General features: G+C 46.8%; 1 protein-coding gene across 10 annotated transcripts in view; it reads right to left on the reverse strand.

Moving 5' to 3' along the window:
* LOC122388652 (syntaxin-binding protein 5-like) overlaps positions 1-15,110 on the reverse strand; it is a 111,035-nt gene extending 95,925 nt beyond the window's left edge. For 4 of the 10 annotated variants that reach the window (XM_043379902.1, XM_043379891.1, XM_043379904.1 and 1 more), the window contains exons 1-2: positions 14,787-14,956; positions 14,206-14,413 (exon numbers count right to left, since the gene is read on the reverse strand). In XM_043379902.1, coding sequence (XP_043235837.1) covers positions 14,206-14,325 — 120 coding nt within the window. In that variant the 5' untranslated portion in view covers positions 14,326-14,413; positions 14,787-14,956. Of the gene's footprint in view, positions 1-14,205; positions 14,414-14,786 lie in introns of all 10 variants that reach the window. The other 6 variants (XM_043379901.1, XM_043379894.1, XM_043379906.1 and 3 more) reach the window with 5 other exon arrangements.
* Between the last annotated feature and the right edge of the window lie 3,235 nt (positions 15,111-18,345).

Here is an 18,345-nt window from a genome sequence, read left to right on the forward strand (position 1 = left end):
AACAGGATCCTTTTAATCTTTTCTTGCATTAATCTCCTGGCATGAATTGTGGAGAAAATGTTCACCATGCTAGCGTGCTTGATATCTTGATATTTTGTTAACCCGCGCCCCGCTGGGGGGGGGCAGAATCTGCCCCCCCTCCCGTTTTTCGCCAATAACTTCTAAACGCGTTACGCCAGCGACGTCAAACTTTCAGTACCTTATCATACATCAATTTGACACGTTCCCTGAAAATTTGAGCGAAATCCGTCGGAAAATTTTTGAGAAATTGACGTTTTAGTGACGTCATGTTCGCCATTTTCGCCTAAAAAACGGCAAAATTTCAAACGCCGCTAACTTCTTCATTTTTAAAGGAATCAGGACGTAACAAAAAAGGTTATACGTGATTCTACTTTGTCTATCAAATGGCTATCTCGGTTTTTTGAAAATTTTGGATTTTGGCCAAAAATTTTTCCAAAAAACTGACTTTTTTGGGAAAATATTTATAAAATCCAAAATTTTGAGTTTATCGAAAAAACCGGAATATATGTCAAAGAAGTGGTCTATGTGCACCTACATACCAATTTTTAGAAGAATCGGTTCAAAAATGTGGGAGTTATTCAAAATTTTATGACGTCACGACACACAAAAATTTTGAAAAATGATTTTTTGGAAGTTCTAGACCTCGTACGGAAATACAAATAGCACCATTCGATTCGCCGTGAAAAACTGCATCGGATAGACACCTTTTTAGGCCTTAACAACCAACTTCAAAATTTGACCCCTCTTGACCTGACCTTGACCTGACCTCGACCTGAAATTCATCCAGAGGTGGTCCATATCACTTATTGAGTGTGCCTATTGAATTCCATGAGTAAAATGACCCATAAAACATGTGTCGCACATGCCCTTTTCTATATTTTGTTTTTGGTGACCTGACCTGACCTGACCTGACCTTGACCTTGACCTTTGAATGACATTGTGTGCAACGAATATTGTCTTGGTAGTCTAAGAACACGTTTTGGGCAATCAGTCTCCGTCCATTCTTCGGCAACTACGGTGCAAGGCCGATACTGTAGAAACTTGCATTTTGTACCCTTGACCTGACCTTGACCTGACCTCTGACCTACTTAAGCAAAAATATTTGGGCTCTTAAGATCCGCCTTGTTGAGAGCTTTCGATTGCCGTTTTCCCCGTCTTTCTACGACCATCGGTTCGGAAGTTAGACAGGGGGGGGGGCAGAATCTGCCCCCCCCCCCCCCCCCCCAGCAGGGCGCGTATGGCTGAATAGCCCAGCGGGGCGCGGGTTAAGATATGCAGATTGGCACGAAACTGAACTTCTTTTCTTTGGGGTTTGTTCCATTTTGCGAAGATGCTTTTGGAAGTGAAGCTAGCTTGTCTAGTGTTTGACAGCCTAATTTTCCACCGGCCCTGGCTTGAATTCCCAATTGTACACTCCCCGGCCGAGTCCCAGACTAATTAGATGGCCAAATTAATTACTAGCTAAGATGTCTGGAACGGAGCCGCCTCCAAGTCCAGACACACGGGCACCGGATGAGAAACAATACAACTTTGATAACAAAACCACGTGAAGCGAAGACTGGAATACAGGAGTGACCAGCAGCTTCCACGTGCTACCGGAGGCTCGGTCCAACTGCCACAGTAAAAGCCAGCGGAACTTAGAGGCGCTCTGGAACCACAAGCCAGCGGAGCCCGGCGCCCGGGAACCCCGGCAGGGTGACAGCAGAGCCCTTGGAGCCTCTGCCGGTGACAGCGGAACCCCTGGAGCCTCTGCCGGTGACAGCAGTGCTGCGGAGCCACGGCCGGTGACAGCAGTGCCCCTGGAGCCCCGGCCAGTGACAGCAGTGCTGCGGAGCTCCGGCCGGTGACAGCGGCGCCCCGGCCGGCCGGTGACAGCGGTGACGAGGTAGCAGTGCCGCGCACGTGCAGCCCGGCCATTGCGATCAATGTGGCGGCCCGGGCCCCAGGACTGAGGACTCGGCTCGGACGGCTCGCAGCGACACGGAGGGGGAGGGGGTAGCAGAGCGGGGACAGATGGAGCGCAGCAATATGGTAGAAGAAGGGATGGAGAAATAGTGAATGGAAGATAAGGATTGAGAAAAGAGATAGAAAGAAGAGAGAGGAAATACGGGGAGAGAAGAAAAGATGTGATGACGGGAAAGAAGAAAACACGAATTGGGACCCATTGTGGAGGGATATGGAGATATTGAGAGAGACAGAAAGTTTGAGCAGACAGCGATAGAGCGGCACGGTGTGACAGCCATATCATCCAGTGCGTAGGAAGCGGATAGCGAGAGGATATGGCAAGAAACGGCGTCAAAGTATGGAGAAGACCTGGCCTGAGACCCTGAAGTAATATGACATGCATCCCTAACATTGGTTCCAAAACCACATAATGAAGTGCTGGTCAAATAGGCGTCAAGTCGTAGCTGAGTGTGGCGCCCCTCACGGCGGGTGATGACCAGTGAGCCCAATACCGGGAGCTGGTTCGAGCTGCGGCGCCGCTATATGGGTGAGCTGAGGCGAGGTGACGCGAGCTGTGGCGAAACGAGACAGGGCTGGAGTGGACTGGCGTGCGCCGCCGCTGGTTTCAACTGAACCCAGTGCCGCCGCCGGTTTGAACTAGCCCCAATGACTCCGCTGGTTTAAACCAGTGCCGCCGCTTGTCGCTGTTCTGCCAGGGCCCTCGTTCTGACAGTACTATAGTCCGGTATACTGCCCCAGGCAGCTACCGGCGGTACTGCGGTACTGCGCCGGACAGCTGCCAGCCCGGTACCACAACGAACAGCTACCGGCGGTACTGCGCCGGACCGGCCGGACAGCTGCCAGTCCGGTACCACAACGGACAGCTACCGGCGGCACTGCGCCGGACTGACCGGACAGCTGCCCACAGCTGCTGCCGGGCCGACAGGTCAGTCGGAATGGCCGCCGACAGATGCACAGGAAACGGCTCCGAATAATCGCCCAGCACAGCACCGTCCGCACAGAGAAACTTATCGACAATCGTCAGGACAAACTGCAGACGTGACAAACAAAACTGTGAACTAAGGAGAACGGCATATCTGTCAGGTTGGTGGGAAAAATCAAGCAAGCAATATCTGCGTGGAGACACCGTCCACGAAGGTACCGAAGCCAGTGGTAGCCGCTTCGACTCCCAGCAGGGTCTCGAAGGACAAACCTAGCATTGCTTAGGAAAATCTGCCTAGACGGTCCTAGACCCTTCAGTAATCAGAATACTATCAGAAATTAGTCAGAGCCGCTATCCAAATACTGACTTGAAAACCGATCAACGCAAAAAACGAGGACCTAGCCGAAAAATACCATCCTATCCACTGAGTTTCGTAATGCACGGTGTGCCGCAAGAAAACCGAGGTGGAAAACGGCCGAAAACAGTGCCACCTACGTACGTTGGCGTACGACCGGTACCCATCGGCTGCGGACAATGCAGGTGGCGCCACTCCCAACGGTGGGCTCCGGAACGAGGCCGATCATCTGCGCACCTACAGCTATATCGGCGGAAAATGCACCTGTGCCACGCAGCCCACATGGGCCAGAGCCACTTCCCAGTAATGGGACGCCCACCACGGGGTGCTCGCAAACACCCGACTGTGTTGTGCAGCCTGCAGACTCGACAGGCGAGCTTCAGCACGAACCACTAAATAGCTTCGGGGCGACAGCACCGACAGCGCGGACCAGGAAAGTTGCACTACAAAACCACCAAGTGCAGATTATTATTCAGAACTGGTTCGCTTAATATTATGTGAATCTGGAGCTGAACATCCTCAGAAAGCTAATTCTTTCCACATTAGCATATGAATTAACCAGCGCGGGCGGGCGGCACTGGCTAATCTGAACCTCTTCTGGTTTTCGTTCTCGAATTCGGCGACCTTTTCAGCGCCGGTACGGTAGTTACTGAGCGACACAGCGCCGCATGAGAATGAGCGCGGCCGGCCAGAGTCGGCAGCACGGCGGCCAGTGGCAGCCTCCCGCGGGACCGAACGGTCCGAACTCGAGTCGGCGGGCAGGGCCCCGGGGAGCCTCTCCCCACACGGCGGCGGGCGGCCCCCTCCCCACCCTGTCGGCGGTCCCAGCCGGATCTAGGAAAAGCGCCTAATTGATGGTCGAGTGCTCATTTCTGTCCATGAGCTACCATAGGCCCTATGCTAAGAAAGGGCTTCAAAGGAGGCCTGGCCTCCACAATGCACCGCTATCCCTGCGGCCGCCAGTGCCTCACTCACAGCTAAGATTCCAGGTACACATAGCCCACAGTCATCAGCCCAGCCCTCAGCCGTTAGCCCGCAGCCCACATCCTGCAGCTCAAGAATAGATCAGCGGATCCGGAGCTCCATTGCAGTTTGTTTTACACGCCAAGTCCCAAACGTCGCCAGCGCGTACTAAATCTCATCGACTCAGGAGTTATCGGTCATTCACAACAAATGAATTTATAAATAAAAATTTCATGTTCCATTAAACGCTAGTTAACCCGCGCGGGGCTGGGGGGGGTAAATTTTACCCCCCCCCTCGCGAATTTTTAGGATATCTCAAAAACGGCGGCGCGCAGCGCCGCCAAACTTTCAGTACCTTTTCTTACATCAATTTGACACGTTCCCTGAAAATTTGAGCGAAATCCGTCGGAAAATTTTTGAGAAATTGACGTTTTAGTGACGTCATGTTCGCCATTTTCGCCTCAAAAACGGCAAAAGTTCAAACGCCGCTAACATCTTCATTTTTAAAGGAATCAAGACGTAACAAAAAAGGTTATACGTAATTTTACTTTGTCTATCAAATGGCTATCTCGGTTTTTTGAAAATTTTGGATTTTGGCCTACATTTTTTCAAAAAACTGAATTTTTTGGGAAAATCATTATAAAATCCAAAATTTTGAGTCTATCGAAAAAACCGGAATATATGTCAGAGAAGTGGTCTATGTGCACCTACATACCAAATTTTAGAAGAATCGGTTCAAAAATGTGGGAGTTATTCAAAATTTTATGACGTCACGACACACAAAATTTTTGAAAAATGACTTTTTTGGAAGTTCTAGACCTCGTACGGAAACAAAAATAGCACCATTCGATTCGCCGTGAAAAACTGCATCAGATAGACACCTTTTTAGGCCTTAACAACCAACTTCAAAATTTGACCTCACTTGACCTGACCTTGACCTGACCTCGACCTGAAATTCATCCAGAGGTGGTCCATATCACTTATTGAGTGTGCCTATTGAATTCTATGAGTAAAATGACCCATAAAACATGTGTCGCACATGCCCTTTTCTATATTTTGTTTTTGGTGACCTGACCTGACCTGACCTTGACCTTGACCTCTGAATGATATTGTATGCAACGAATATTGTCTTGGTAGCCTAAGAACACGTTTTGGGCGATCAGTCTCAGTCCATGACTCCATTCTTCGGCAACTACGGTGCAAGGCCGATACTGTAGAAACTTGCAATTTGTACCCTTGACCTGACCTTGACCTTGACCTCAAACTTTAAATTAAGTACATGTTTTTAGTAGTTCGTGATGAGAGCTTTCGATTGGCGTTTGAATTTTCCAAATCGGACCATTAGTTTGGGAGATAACAGGGGGGGTAAAATTTACCCCCCCCCCCCCAGCCCCGCGCGTTCGGCTGGAGAACCCAGCCCCGCGCGGGTTAAAGCTATTGTGCTTACAATTTCAATTAACCAGCGACATTTTCAATGGTTTACTATAAAAAGTATATAGTGAGATTTGCCACTGGGCCCCCATAGGATAAGGAGGCGTTTGGAGAGAAGTGAGGGTCGTCACTCGTCTACTTTTATTCGGTAGCTAATCACGGCGATATAATTATCGTCAACACGCCGCTGTCCCACCAGGCCCGGAGTGAGGCCCACCCGTGTGAGTGTCTGTGCCAGCTGTGAGTCGTCAGCCGGTCACCGGGTCGTCCGTGACACACTCACACACACAGAGGGAGGACGGGTCGGGTGCACGGCCGGGTACCTGACCGGTGCGTCACAGCGCGCAGCTGCTCCGGCCGACACACACACACACACACACAGACAGACAGACAGAGCCAGAGGCCCGTGAGCTGCACAGTGCGCAGCCGGCGACAGCCGACACGGACAGACAGAGACATATACACACATAGCGACGCAGTCACATGCAGCACACAGACGGACAGACGGACGGGCACAGCCACAGCGATACGCAATACATAGCAGACATAGCGACGTATCAGCCGAATGGGCAGCACGGCCGGGCCGACAGGCCAGCAGGAATGGCCGACGACCGGACATACTTCAACTGGCCTCAGTGATGTCGGTCTCAGTAAATGGTTGCGAAAATGTCAGTCCAACAATTATTACATGCGGCAGCCTATCGATAACGCTATTCTGTTATTATTACAGTCAAACCATTGGAAAAGCAAGTGATTGCGTTTGATCTATTACGTGAAAATCGGCACAGCCCAGGCGATACATTTGATGACCTACGTTTGGCCATTGGTGACCTTAAAGATCGGGTCAAATGTCAGTTTGTGCCGATCTTAGTTGTAAGCATCCCACCGAAAAACCGAGAGATTTATCAGCGCGAAACTTTCACAGATGCTTTTCCTCGTTCATTTCTTGAAAACGCTGCGCTGATGCCGTTCGGCGGACGAGTTTTTCTCTTTATGGAACGTTATCCCCTAACTGGCCGGGATCAGCGTACTCCTCAGTCGCGCGACAGCAAAAACTGTTTTATCGGTCGTGCTGGTACATCGTAAACGGTGTTTGCATTAGAGGATTTGTCATACCAACAACGAATTCTTTATCGGATGGTAAGTAAACCCCCCCCCCATAAACATATATCGCATCCAGGGCTACAGAGTCCGAGTCTGAGTGGGAGTCGGTCGGAGTCGGCAGTTTTGCCCGGAGTCGGAGTAATGGCAAATAAACATCAACTAGAAAGAAAGGAAGTAACTGGACGGGTAGGCGACCTTGGCTCACCTGCCCGTCAGACATTTTTATGACATGTTTATTAAGACATGTTTGTTAAGACATGTTTATTACTGTGAGATAACCAGTTGGAATTAGTTACTACAAAATTTATTGTTTCGAATCTGCTTCACATGTATTTCGAACATTTACAAACATATATATATATATATATATATATATATATATATATATATATATATATATATATATACATATAGAGAGAGAGAGAGAGAGAGAGAGAGAGAGAGAGAGAGAGAGAGAGAGAGAGAGAGAGAGAGAGAGAGAGAGAGAGAGAGAGAGAGAGAGAGAGAGAGAGAGAGAGAGAGAGAGAGAGAGAGAGAGAGAGAGAGAGAGAGAGAGAGAGAGAGAGAGAGAGAGAGAGAGAGAGAGAGAGAGAGAGAGAGAGAGAGAGAGAGAGAGAGAGAGAGAGAGAGAGAGAGAGAGAGAGAGAGAGAGAGAGAGAGAGAGAGAGAGAGAGAGAGAGAGAGAGAGAGAGAGAGAGAGAGAGAGAGAGAGAGAGAGAGAGAGAGAGAGAGAGAGAGAGAGAGAGAGAGAGAGAGAGAGAGAGAGAGAGGAGAGAGAGAGAGAGAGGAGAGAGAGAGAGAGAGAGAGAGAGAGAGAGAGAGAGAGAGAGAGAGAGAGAGAGAGAGAGAGAGAGAGAGAGAGGAGAGAGAGAGAGAGAGAGAGAGAGAGAGAGAGAGAGAGAGAGAGAGAGAGAGAGAGAGAGAGAGAGAGAGAGAGAGAGAGAGAGAGAGAGAGAGAGAGAGAGAGAGAGAGAGGAGAGAGAGAGAGAGAGAGAGAGAGAGAGAGAGAGAGAGAGAGAGAGAGAGAGAGAGAGAGAGAGAGAGAGAGAGAGAGAGAGAGAGAGAGAGAGAGAGAGAGAGAGAGAGAGAGAGAGAGGAGAGAGAGAGAGAGAGAGAGAGAGAGAGAGAGAGAGAGAGAGAGAGAGAGAGAGAGAGAGAGAGAGAGAGAGAGAGAGAGAGAGAGAGAGAGAGAGAGAGAGAGAGAGAGAGAGAGAGAGAGAGAGAGAGAGGAGAGAGAGAGAGAGAGAGAGAGAGAGAGAGAGAGAGAGAGAGAGAGAGAGAGAGGAGAGAGAGAGAGAGAGAGAGAGAGAGAGAGAGAGAGAGAGAGAGAGAGAGGAGAGAGAGAGAGAGAGAGAGAGAGAGAGAGAGAGAGAGAGAGAGTAAGGTGCCTAATTAGCGACCCCCTTAATTTGAACCGTCATTGCTCGCGCTCTGTGGGTGCCACTGTATTACTGGCTTGATTTTCGGAAAGATCGTTCATTTTCCTTTTAAGATGTAGTCATTTTCTGCCCCAATATTCACTAACTTATTTGTAGTGAGCATTTTGGCAAACCATTGCAAAAAACGCTAATAGGGAACTCTTCCCGATTAGCGACCGGGGAGGGTCGCTAATAAGTCTATGGGTTTCCCCATATTAAAAATGGCAAAAAATGCGACGCCTGAAAAGATGAAATATGATCTACAAGAGGTAACCTATACGCAAAGCACTCAATCACTCGAACAGGAACGTTTATCCAACACATTTACGTAAGTAAAAAACTGATCACGTGATGCACCGAAGGCGAAAAGAAGGCGGAAACCCAAATTTTGCGGGCTATCTCGTATAATATTCGAGGTCCACGCTGAATTCGGCACCCCTGCAGTCGGTGACGACATTTGGCATCCCCTGCCACACATTGCAAGCTTCAGCAACACCTCATTTTCATTTCTTTCTTTTCCCCTTTCTTTCCCTTCTTGAGCTATTTGCGACCATGTCAGGCGCAAATAGGAACTATGAGTTGCGACACATTTTTAACCGCCGTGCTGTGCACAGTTGAGCGATTCACTATGGGAAAACGGCAATCAATTGGAAAAGGAATGTCGATTCAGAATAAAAAAGGTGCATCATCCTAATGTGCATCACTTTTCATCAGAGAGGGCCCAAACACACACGTTTTGGATAAGAAACTCGTCATTTTTATTTAAACTCACCTGAAACGTCCCACCAGAAACATCGACGACCGGAAAATAATTTAATTTGATAACCAAAGTATGGCTGACCTTTTGACGATGTTTTTACCCCGTTTTCTCCTGCCAGTTTTTCTGTAGGGAGGTAGGTCGCAAATCGGAAAGGGTCGCTAATTAGGCACCTTACCCTATATATCATTAAAGGGAGATAATGAGCTTTCTTTTTTCTTAAATAAAAATTACTCGACATCTATACTATTTCTACTGTAGTTTCTATAAAATATGAAAATTTCCTAGCACATTTTCGTATGTGAAAAAGGCTTTTATTTTTGCAAAAAAGAAGCAGTACTTGCAGTACTTGTAACACCCACCGAAATGCGTTGTCCTTCTCTATAAAAAAAGTCGCAGTATATGGCGCTTTTGTTTCAAACAGCGACGCTTGGGTTTTTGTTTATGTTATCGCCTTGTCGTTGCTTGGTTGTAAGGATTCTAATTTGAATTAGAGTTAATTCGGTTTAGAATTAATTAGACTCTAATTCGGGGGTACATAGTGCCTACTCTTCTTTGTTTCCAAGTATTATTTTGCGCCACAAATGAACGGCATGCGCCAGAAACGCAGCCAAATCTTGCGATTGCGACTACGAAATTCATTATTTTGGCGTCAGAGCCTGAAGCGAAAAATACACCTTTTTGCACTCAAAATAGGCATCTTTTCATTCAATTTCGGCGAATTGCATTCAATTTTAGCGATCTCTCTATTCGAAGCAAATGAGAGATCGCTAAAATTGAATGCAATTCGCCGAAATTGAATGAAAAGATGCCTATTTTGAGTGCAAAAAGGTGTACAAGCATATTTATTTCAAAAAGACTTCAGGTTTGTCGAACGGTGTTATGAGAATTTTGATAACAGTACTGCATAAGTTTTTCAGTGATGCCGCAAAAGTGTTGTATCTATCTTCTTTTATTGTGCAGTCGGCGGGACCGATTCAAAATTGAGTCGTTGCTACTAAAATAGCAGCATATGGCGTCAGATATGAACAGGAAAAATAGTTGCGTAAATTTAGACATAAACCACCCCCAAACCATGAATATCTTTTGAAGGCACTATAGACGACCATTAACTAACTAGATGTGATGAAGATCAAATGTAAGGAATACGCTCATTTTACAAAATTACATGCAAGTACCAAAAAGTGATGTAAGTACCTACTTATTCAACGGTCATTTTCAGCGCTCCCCGCTAACGTGACTTCAAGTTGAGATATTTGCGGCAAGGTACCGAATTGAGCAAAATGGTTTTAATTTACATTATAACTTGTTGTGTTTTGTCAGAAAATGGTCCTAACTCAGATTTTGTGGAAAAAGGTCATTATCTCCCTTTAACACTTAAAATATTTTAAATTCAGAGCAGTCTGGACCATTACGACAGCACGAGTGTTGACCCAAGCTCTTAGGTTCCGCTCCCGCTATCGGGCTGGGTCGGTCTCGGCTCTAATCCACGGTCGTCTAAACTGGGTATCACGGCCGTGATACCGTCCTGCAGGACTCACAGATGATTGCGATCCGATGTCTGATATAATCACACGCCTCCGTACGGAGCAGCCTACGAGTGGACACGTTTATTACTGTGAAATAACCAGTTGGAACTACTTACTACAAAAGTTATTGCTTCGAATCTGCTTCACATGTATTTCGAACATTGTTCAAGTCATGCCTAGTCACAACTACACCGGACATTTCAATTTTTTACTATTTGAGCTATGGCTTGAAAAAGACATTTATAAGAAATACAAGGTCCTGCCCCGCAGTGGCCTTGACGGAGGGGGGGGGCTGCGGACTGCGGCATACAGCAGATCGGGCGCGCAATACGATAAACGTGCAGTGGCTCCTAATGCGCAGCATGAGTCGATGGATTTGGGTACGAGACTGAGCTCGTTAGTGCAGTATGTAAGGCATGTCATGCGATAGGCCGCGTTCGGAAAAATGAGACCGCGGTCGGGTCGGTTGGTAACTCATACCACGGATCAATGTCATTCTCGTAATACGTATTCTCTCAGAAAGACGAGAAAAGTGAATCAGCAATTAGCAATAATAAATACCTACGGGAAAGATGACCTTAAAAGTCAACTTGGAAACATCATGTACATTGTACAGCAAATAGCACTACTTAGAGACCTTTAGAGACACTAAATTGAGTACAAAGAAAGCTGGGGTAATGCATCCAAGTCAATGAAAGGGCCGGTACAAATAAGGCACACCTACATTTAATTGCATTTGACTAATTAGGGGAATAATGGGGACCTGATGGCCTCTAATGGGGACATCACAAAATTGACCTGGATATCGATATCAGCTGGGTCACCGATATCAAAACTCTGGCTGTTCATCCTGTCAAAACTGAAAGTTTCTTGGGAATAAATCATGCTTGTATTCGGTGTTTGGGAGTGTTAAGAATGACGTTCGTCCAAAAGAGGTGCTTTTTAATCCTCTCACACTGACCTATAATGGAGAGGTCGCAAAATTGAACCGAGCTTAGGTCACCGATATCAGAATTCCGAGATACACATTTTGTACAAACTGTTTCTCTTATCAATCGCTGAAAGTTTCACAGCGATCGATCCCCGGTGTAGCTATGGCACACATTGAAACTTTTTATTAACCCGCGCCGGGCCGGGGGTGTTTGAACACCCCCCCCCCCCCCAGGCGGTTTTTCGCCTCCGCGCCGCCGTTTTTGGCACACCTGTTCATGCATCTTTTCCACACATGTTGTGAAAATTTCAGACCCAGGGCTCTCAAGGTCAGGTCACCAGGTCAGGTCAAGTGACCTCGCCTCAGAAAAAGTTTCAATCCTCGTCATAGCTACACCGACTGAACGATCACCTTGAAACTTTCAGCGATTGATAAGAGTAACAGTATGTACAAAATTTTATCTCGGAATTTTGATATCGGTGACCTAAGGTCAGGTCACTTTTGCGACCTATCCACTATAAGTCAATGGGAGAAAATTGAAATGCGCCCTTTTTGGACGAATGATGTTCAAAACCCTCACAAACATCGTTTCATAGGTAAACATGGCACACTGAATCGGAAAAACGCACCTGTGACTCCTCTGTGTGCCCCTGAGGTCATCCCATGTCATGAACGGTCACAAGTTTTTTGGCTGTAACTTTTGATAAAGACGTGCTAGCGCGATGAAAACACGTCAGATGTATTCAGCTCGACAATACGGATCAACTGATAAGTGATATGCAACATGACCTGTTCCGGTCAGGCCATGACCTTGACCTGAGGTCAAATTTTCAAAATGACCTTTCAAGGTAAACAAATAGTTCATTCGACGCGTCTCGACAAGAGGAACACGATGCTGCCAAAAGTAATGTCGCGGCTCTCTTGAGTCAAAAGTTATTGACGAAAACCCATTTTCGTGAAAACTGCTATTTTTACCGTTTTTGTTCTCTGCAGGCTAAACCGTTGACCTGAGGTCAAATCTGAGAACATTACTCAGAAAAGTCTGTAAAACGGCTATCGAATGAGCTTTTCCGCGGCGCTGTAGCTCTATTCGTTCCCGAGTTAGACGTTGGCAGTTTCCAAAATTGTTGAAATGGACTACATTTGACCACATTTGATAACCTCTGGCGACCTGACCTTTGACCTGACCTAAAAAATGACCGAAGTGTGTTCGTCCTTATTTTTGACGCTCTTTCGAATGCCGCTTACTGCGTGTCGCTACGTGGCCCAGGAGCCGAGTTAGACGGGGGGTGTTCAGACCCCCCCCCCCCCGGCCCGGCGCGGAAGTCGCGGAGCACCGGCCCGGCGCGGGTTAAGTGAGGTCATTTGACGTGACCTGGCGACCTGACCTTGAGTGACCTTAGTCTGAAAATTTCACATGTGCGGAAAAGATGTATGATCAGGTGTGCCAAAAACGGCAATGGGATGTTCACCCCCTTCCCCCTCCTCCAGGGCGCGGTTAAAAAGTTCTAGCAAGTACCGCTTTTCCGACTTTTGGGTCATTGACCTGACCTGGAAGGTCAACAAATGACCTAGGAACTTAACACTGGGTATCATGGACTTCCTCTCGTCACGGGCAGCACGCACGTTTTCTGCACGAAGCTCTACCTCGATCAGGGCCAAACAGTTGGGTGGAGTGGGGACTGAAAGAGTCTCTTGGTGCGGACTTTAGGGAGTCCAACAGACCCCTCCCCCATGCGTTCCCAGCTGGCAAAATGTCAGCATAGGCGAGGGTTAAGATATGCGAGACTAAAACAGGAGGTAAGGTGACAGCAGGAGCGAGTTAGCCCGGCAAACACAGCCAGAACGGAGCGAGGAGCAGGCTACCAGTGACCCATAGAGTTCCTAGATACTGACCATTGCCTGTCGTAAAAAGGGAGGGGTAATTCAGCCCTCATCTCCCAGGACTCTGAGCACTACACGCTGATTTGCCAGATAGAAATGACATTTGAAAGCTGTGTAGGTACATGAACTTGACAACAGAAACCCAAATGAGCTATTAATTCTGGTTCACTAGTGTGTGATCCCATCACTGCAGAGATGACACTATAAAAATAGAGCCCTTGATTATTTTAGTCATGTGAAGTACCTATGCAGCTGAAAGCTGAAGAAACAACCATGATCCAATATTCCTGTGCACCAAACAATCATAAAATGCACTGCATAAGTAACCATTAGTTCAATGATTAAACCATATCAACTTGATGATGGCTGCCACACATTCTTCAATGTTGATTAGGTATTGAAAGAATTATTAAGAATTATTATTGAAATATTGTAGCGCACCTAACTGTGGGGCTAAAAGCTCTATGTTAGTAAAAGGCCTGCCATTGTGCATTAACACCATCCAAGTTGGGTCATTGGAACTCTAATTTTGATTTTTTTCTTATCTAATCACTTACTATTTGTGATCAACAAAATCTGAAATGTGCCCAAAAAAGTTAAAGGAAAATAAAGTGGTTTTTAGCGCTATTATCATATAATTAGACTAATAAATTGCTTTCTATAGCAATAACAAATATGAACACTTTTTGCTCATTTGGTTGCAAGCAAGGCAATCATGATGAATAACAACAGCAATACAAACATAGAATGTATGATTTTACTTGGCTCAGCACCAATCACACCCATTTCTTGATGCCATTATTTTGAGTCAAGTAATGAGCTTGAGCAATGAGCATAATGAGCACCCAACTATTTGGGTCCCGGTGAGATCAGATTCCTATCCCAACAATAGTAGGTAGCACTGAAGTTGAACTATTTTACTCACATTCATGGCCTGGAAATCCTTGACATTCAGTTTCTCCGGAAACTGCTGCTGCAGCTGGGCTGGGGCTGGTGTAGAACCCAGCAGGCCATCCAGCATTTCCTTAAAGCTGAACTTCTTCATGTCTTCACTGGTGGCTAATTTAGGGTGCTACCAGTCTCCTGTCCTAGTGCTTCAGCTGCACAGATGGAAACTATGGCTCAATGGGCATCTGAAAACAAATTAAAAGTGAGTAAGTAGGTAGACAATGTTGAGGCTGGACTCTGACAATGCTGGCAATTTCATTTTCCCATGCACCCAACACCCTAATCCATTTGTTTCTCAATTTGCAGTGAAACCGTGCATTTTCGTATCCGTAAGTGTGTGCGTTTTCTTGTGTAGGTATTTCTTGTGTTATCTTCAACCAGCTCGGACTCGGAGTGTAATCGCCACGCCGATTGTGGATTGCTCTTGATCGTCAATACATACATACATACATACATACATACCCTGAATTGAAATAATTGAAATATGATTCAGAATAGCAAGGAATATGTCAGGATACCAATACCAATGCTATTAAGAATTTATACCTACATACTTACACTGGCACTTAGACTTAGCTATCATAACCTCCCTCCACAGGTTGTCATACATAATTGACATCAATTCACTTGCCCCCAGCGCGTTGCGCGTGCCCAACGAACTGACAGATCCAATCAATCCGACACACCAACCGCACCAACCCAACACCACCCACACACCATTCTGATTCGCATCACAACAAATGTGAAATGTTTGTCGCGCTCCAAGGCTGCTTTATACATATCGTCAAATATGTCCAACAGCACATAAATCGGTCCAGTGACGTCAGACAGAAAGTAGCTGCCCGAAGAGTGCGGAAGCCGGAAGGATATGGTATCTTGGATATTACGGATATTACCACCAGGGTATATATATATAGAACAACCATGTTGATATAACCCTGGGATCGATTGTGGCGTGACTGGCAATATCAAGGCCCTATATACCAGGTAGGGTCGTCCGGCGATTCTACCTGATCGTGACGTCAGCTCGTGACGTCATCTGGGGGCAAGTCTTGGAGTCCCGTTTAAGTCCTATGCAAATGGGCGATTTTTGAAGCGCTGTAGAACAAACTCTGCTAAAGCTAGCACAAAACTAAGTGCATCATCGGATAGCCGAGACATTTTTCTTCGAATTATCTAAGAAGCGTTTTTCACTAAACCCATTAGTTTTTCCAAAAATGCGTAAAAAAGCCCCCATGCCTCCGCAGCCTCCCTTCCGCCGGCCGCCACGCCGCCGCGGTAGTGTAGTGGTTAGGATGCTTGCGCCGTAATCCAAAGATCGTGCGTTCGAATCTAGGCGCGGGTCGTACTTAAATCGAAATTGCAAGCAGAATATGTGTTTTTTCTTGATAAATCACTTATATTACAGCTAACCGTTCATAAAACTATCGATAACAATTGACTGAAACCCATAATATAGAATACACTCTAATAAAACAAATTCAAATATGGCGGCCGTTGCGCCAGGCTCCGCCCCCGACTCCGCCCCTTCGTGTGACGTCATCTGTGCACCTGGACACACAGGGAGATAGGGGACGACATGGGCCTGGGCAATATTACAATGACGTTCGAGCAAGATTTCTGCAGTAATTTTTGCATTATTTTCTAGTAACTAAACAACAGTTTTCAAAACATGTGATGCATCCGGCATTTGCGGTGATATGCGGCGCAAAAGCCGCATTGCTAGTAAGCTTTGACCACTAAATACAAGAAGGTATATTGTAAGGAAGTCAAGCGCATCTGATGAAGCCTCAGTGGCGTAGGAACGACTTTCAAGTCGAGTGTGGGGGGGACATAGGCGGTGGAACGGGGAGGGCACTGGGGCACCGTGCCCCCCTTTGATTTGGGAATTTTAACCTTCGCCCCAGGGGGGGCATATGTTACCACCCTGTCGCGTTTTTTGCGTGTGAATAAAAAACCGCGGCGCGTAGCGCCGCGCCGCTTGGGGTAGCTTTTGGTACATCAATTTTGGACAACGTGTGAAATTTTTGACCCCAGGTCATGTCAGGTCAGGTCACCAGGTCAAGTTAACTGACCAAGCCTAAAAAAGTTTGCAATCATGTCCAGCCTGCACTGTGTTTGTCAGAAAGGTTTTAAACTTGGTGGATTGCATGATGTTATGGGCGCCTACAATTTGTATATCTCGGATTTTTATATCCGTGACCTAAGGTCAGGTCAGTGGCGTGACCTTTCCATTACAAGTCAATGGAGAAAAATGAAAATGCCTCTAGATCCGTGTGTACGCATAGGAACAGTCCAAATATTTCAGAAACACAATGATTTGGACCACTCGTGATGACCACGGTGTCACCACGGTGTCATTTTTGCTGATAGCCTCTAGAAAGGTCATCCGAGGTCATTTGAGGCAACAAACAGCTTTTTGCCAATAACTCGCGATTGGAAAGAGATAAAACGCTGGGGACGGTCTCATTGTGTTTGTCTTGCCGAGACGCATCGACTGATATGCAACGTGACCTTTTCCGGTCAGGTCATGACCTTAACCTGAGGTCAAATTTTCAAGTTGACCTTTCAAGGTCAAATTATAGTTCATTCGACGCGTCTCGGCGAGAGGAGCACGATTCTGGCAATAGAAAGGTCGTGGCTTTTTGAAGTCGAAAGTTATTGTCGAAAAACACTTTTCGTAAAAACAGCTAATTTTGGAGTTTTTGCCCTCTGGAGGCTAAACCGTTGACCTGAGGTCAATTTTGATAAGGACCTTATCAAAAGAAGAATAAGAGCTATCGATTGCTTTTCCATTCGTTTTTCTAGCTACCTATAGTTCCTGAGATAACGGCATGTTTTCTGAAAAATATAATGACCATTGGCAAATTTTGACCTTTGATGACCTCTGGTGGCCCCAATATTGCTCTAAGATGAAAAATGACCGAAATACTTTCAAACGTACGTACGCAGTGAGAGCTATCGACTGCTTTTTACCGCGTCTTTCTATCACTCTTAGTTTTTGAGTTAGAGGTGGGTGGTAACATATGCCCCCCCCCCCCCCCACTACGGCGAAGTTGGCTGAGACCGCCACTGGGGCGCGGGTTAACATTAGCTCTGTGGGCGTTGCATGGAAGGAATGGGACCAAAAGTCGGCAGTGCCCACTGCCCCCCCCCCCCCCATAGGCGGCGGAACGGGGAGGGCACCTGGGCACCGTGCCCCCCTTTGCTTTTGGCATTTTAACATTAGCCCTATGGGCGTTGCATGGAAAGAATGGGACCTGAAGTCGACAGTGCCCCCCCCCCTTCTTCATCAGGCTTCATCAGATGAAGGTATTCCGCCGCTACTGGTGCCCCCCCCCCTAATTGAATGTGTTCCGCCGCTTCTGGGGGGGGGGGGCATGGTTATCAAGTCTGACCGTACACGTCATTTGGATCATTTCTGACACTTCATTGCCAAATGTTAATGCAGTTTTGAGTTTACTCTTCATATTGCAATGTGACCACGGTAAACTTCTGTTCTACTCGTAAATTCTTCCAACAATAAAGAGTAAAAAGAGCGTTAAATCGCGCACCAACGTGGGATCGGATATCTGCCTCCTGAGATTTTTCGTGAATAACGGAAAAACCGCGGTGCGTAGCGCCCCGAAATTTTTGCGTGACTATTCCCACATCAATTTTACACATGGTGTGCAACTCACTGGTAGGTAGGGAGATGTCTTTGGTCAAGTTATAAGCATAGGTGGGCACGATCCGTTCCTCCGTTCCTCCGTTCCGGAACGCCGTTACAATTTTTAGGAACGGAGGAACGGACTCGTTACATTTTAAAAAGGGTAACGGACCAAGTAACTTCCGTTACATTGGTTTTTCGTTCCTCCGTTACAAGTTAACAGTTTAGTCCGTTCCTTCGTTCCTCCGTTACTTTTCGTTGTCCGAGCGGGTTGATCTTTCAGCTAACCCACAGACATTAATGCAGCAGCGGAATAGTGGATTATTGAGCAGCCCTGACTTGAAGACGGAAGATGGCCTCAGTGTACAGTGTACTGGCCTTCCGCAATGAGCCGGCGTTGCAGTATGTGTTCGCAAAGTTCAACACGGGCGTCCCTTCAAGCGCCTCAGTAGAGCGCATGTTCTCAAT

Source organism: Amphibalanus amphitrite, unplaced genomic scaffold, assembly GCF_019059575.1.
Source record: "Amphibalanus amphitrite isolate SeventyFive unplaced genomic scaffold, NRLGWU_Aamphi_draft 000330F_arrow, whole genome shotgun sequence".
NCBI lineage: Eukaryota > Metazoa > Arthropoda > Thecostraca > Balanomorpha > Balanidae > Amphibalanus > Amphibalanus amphitrite.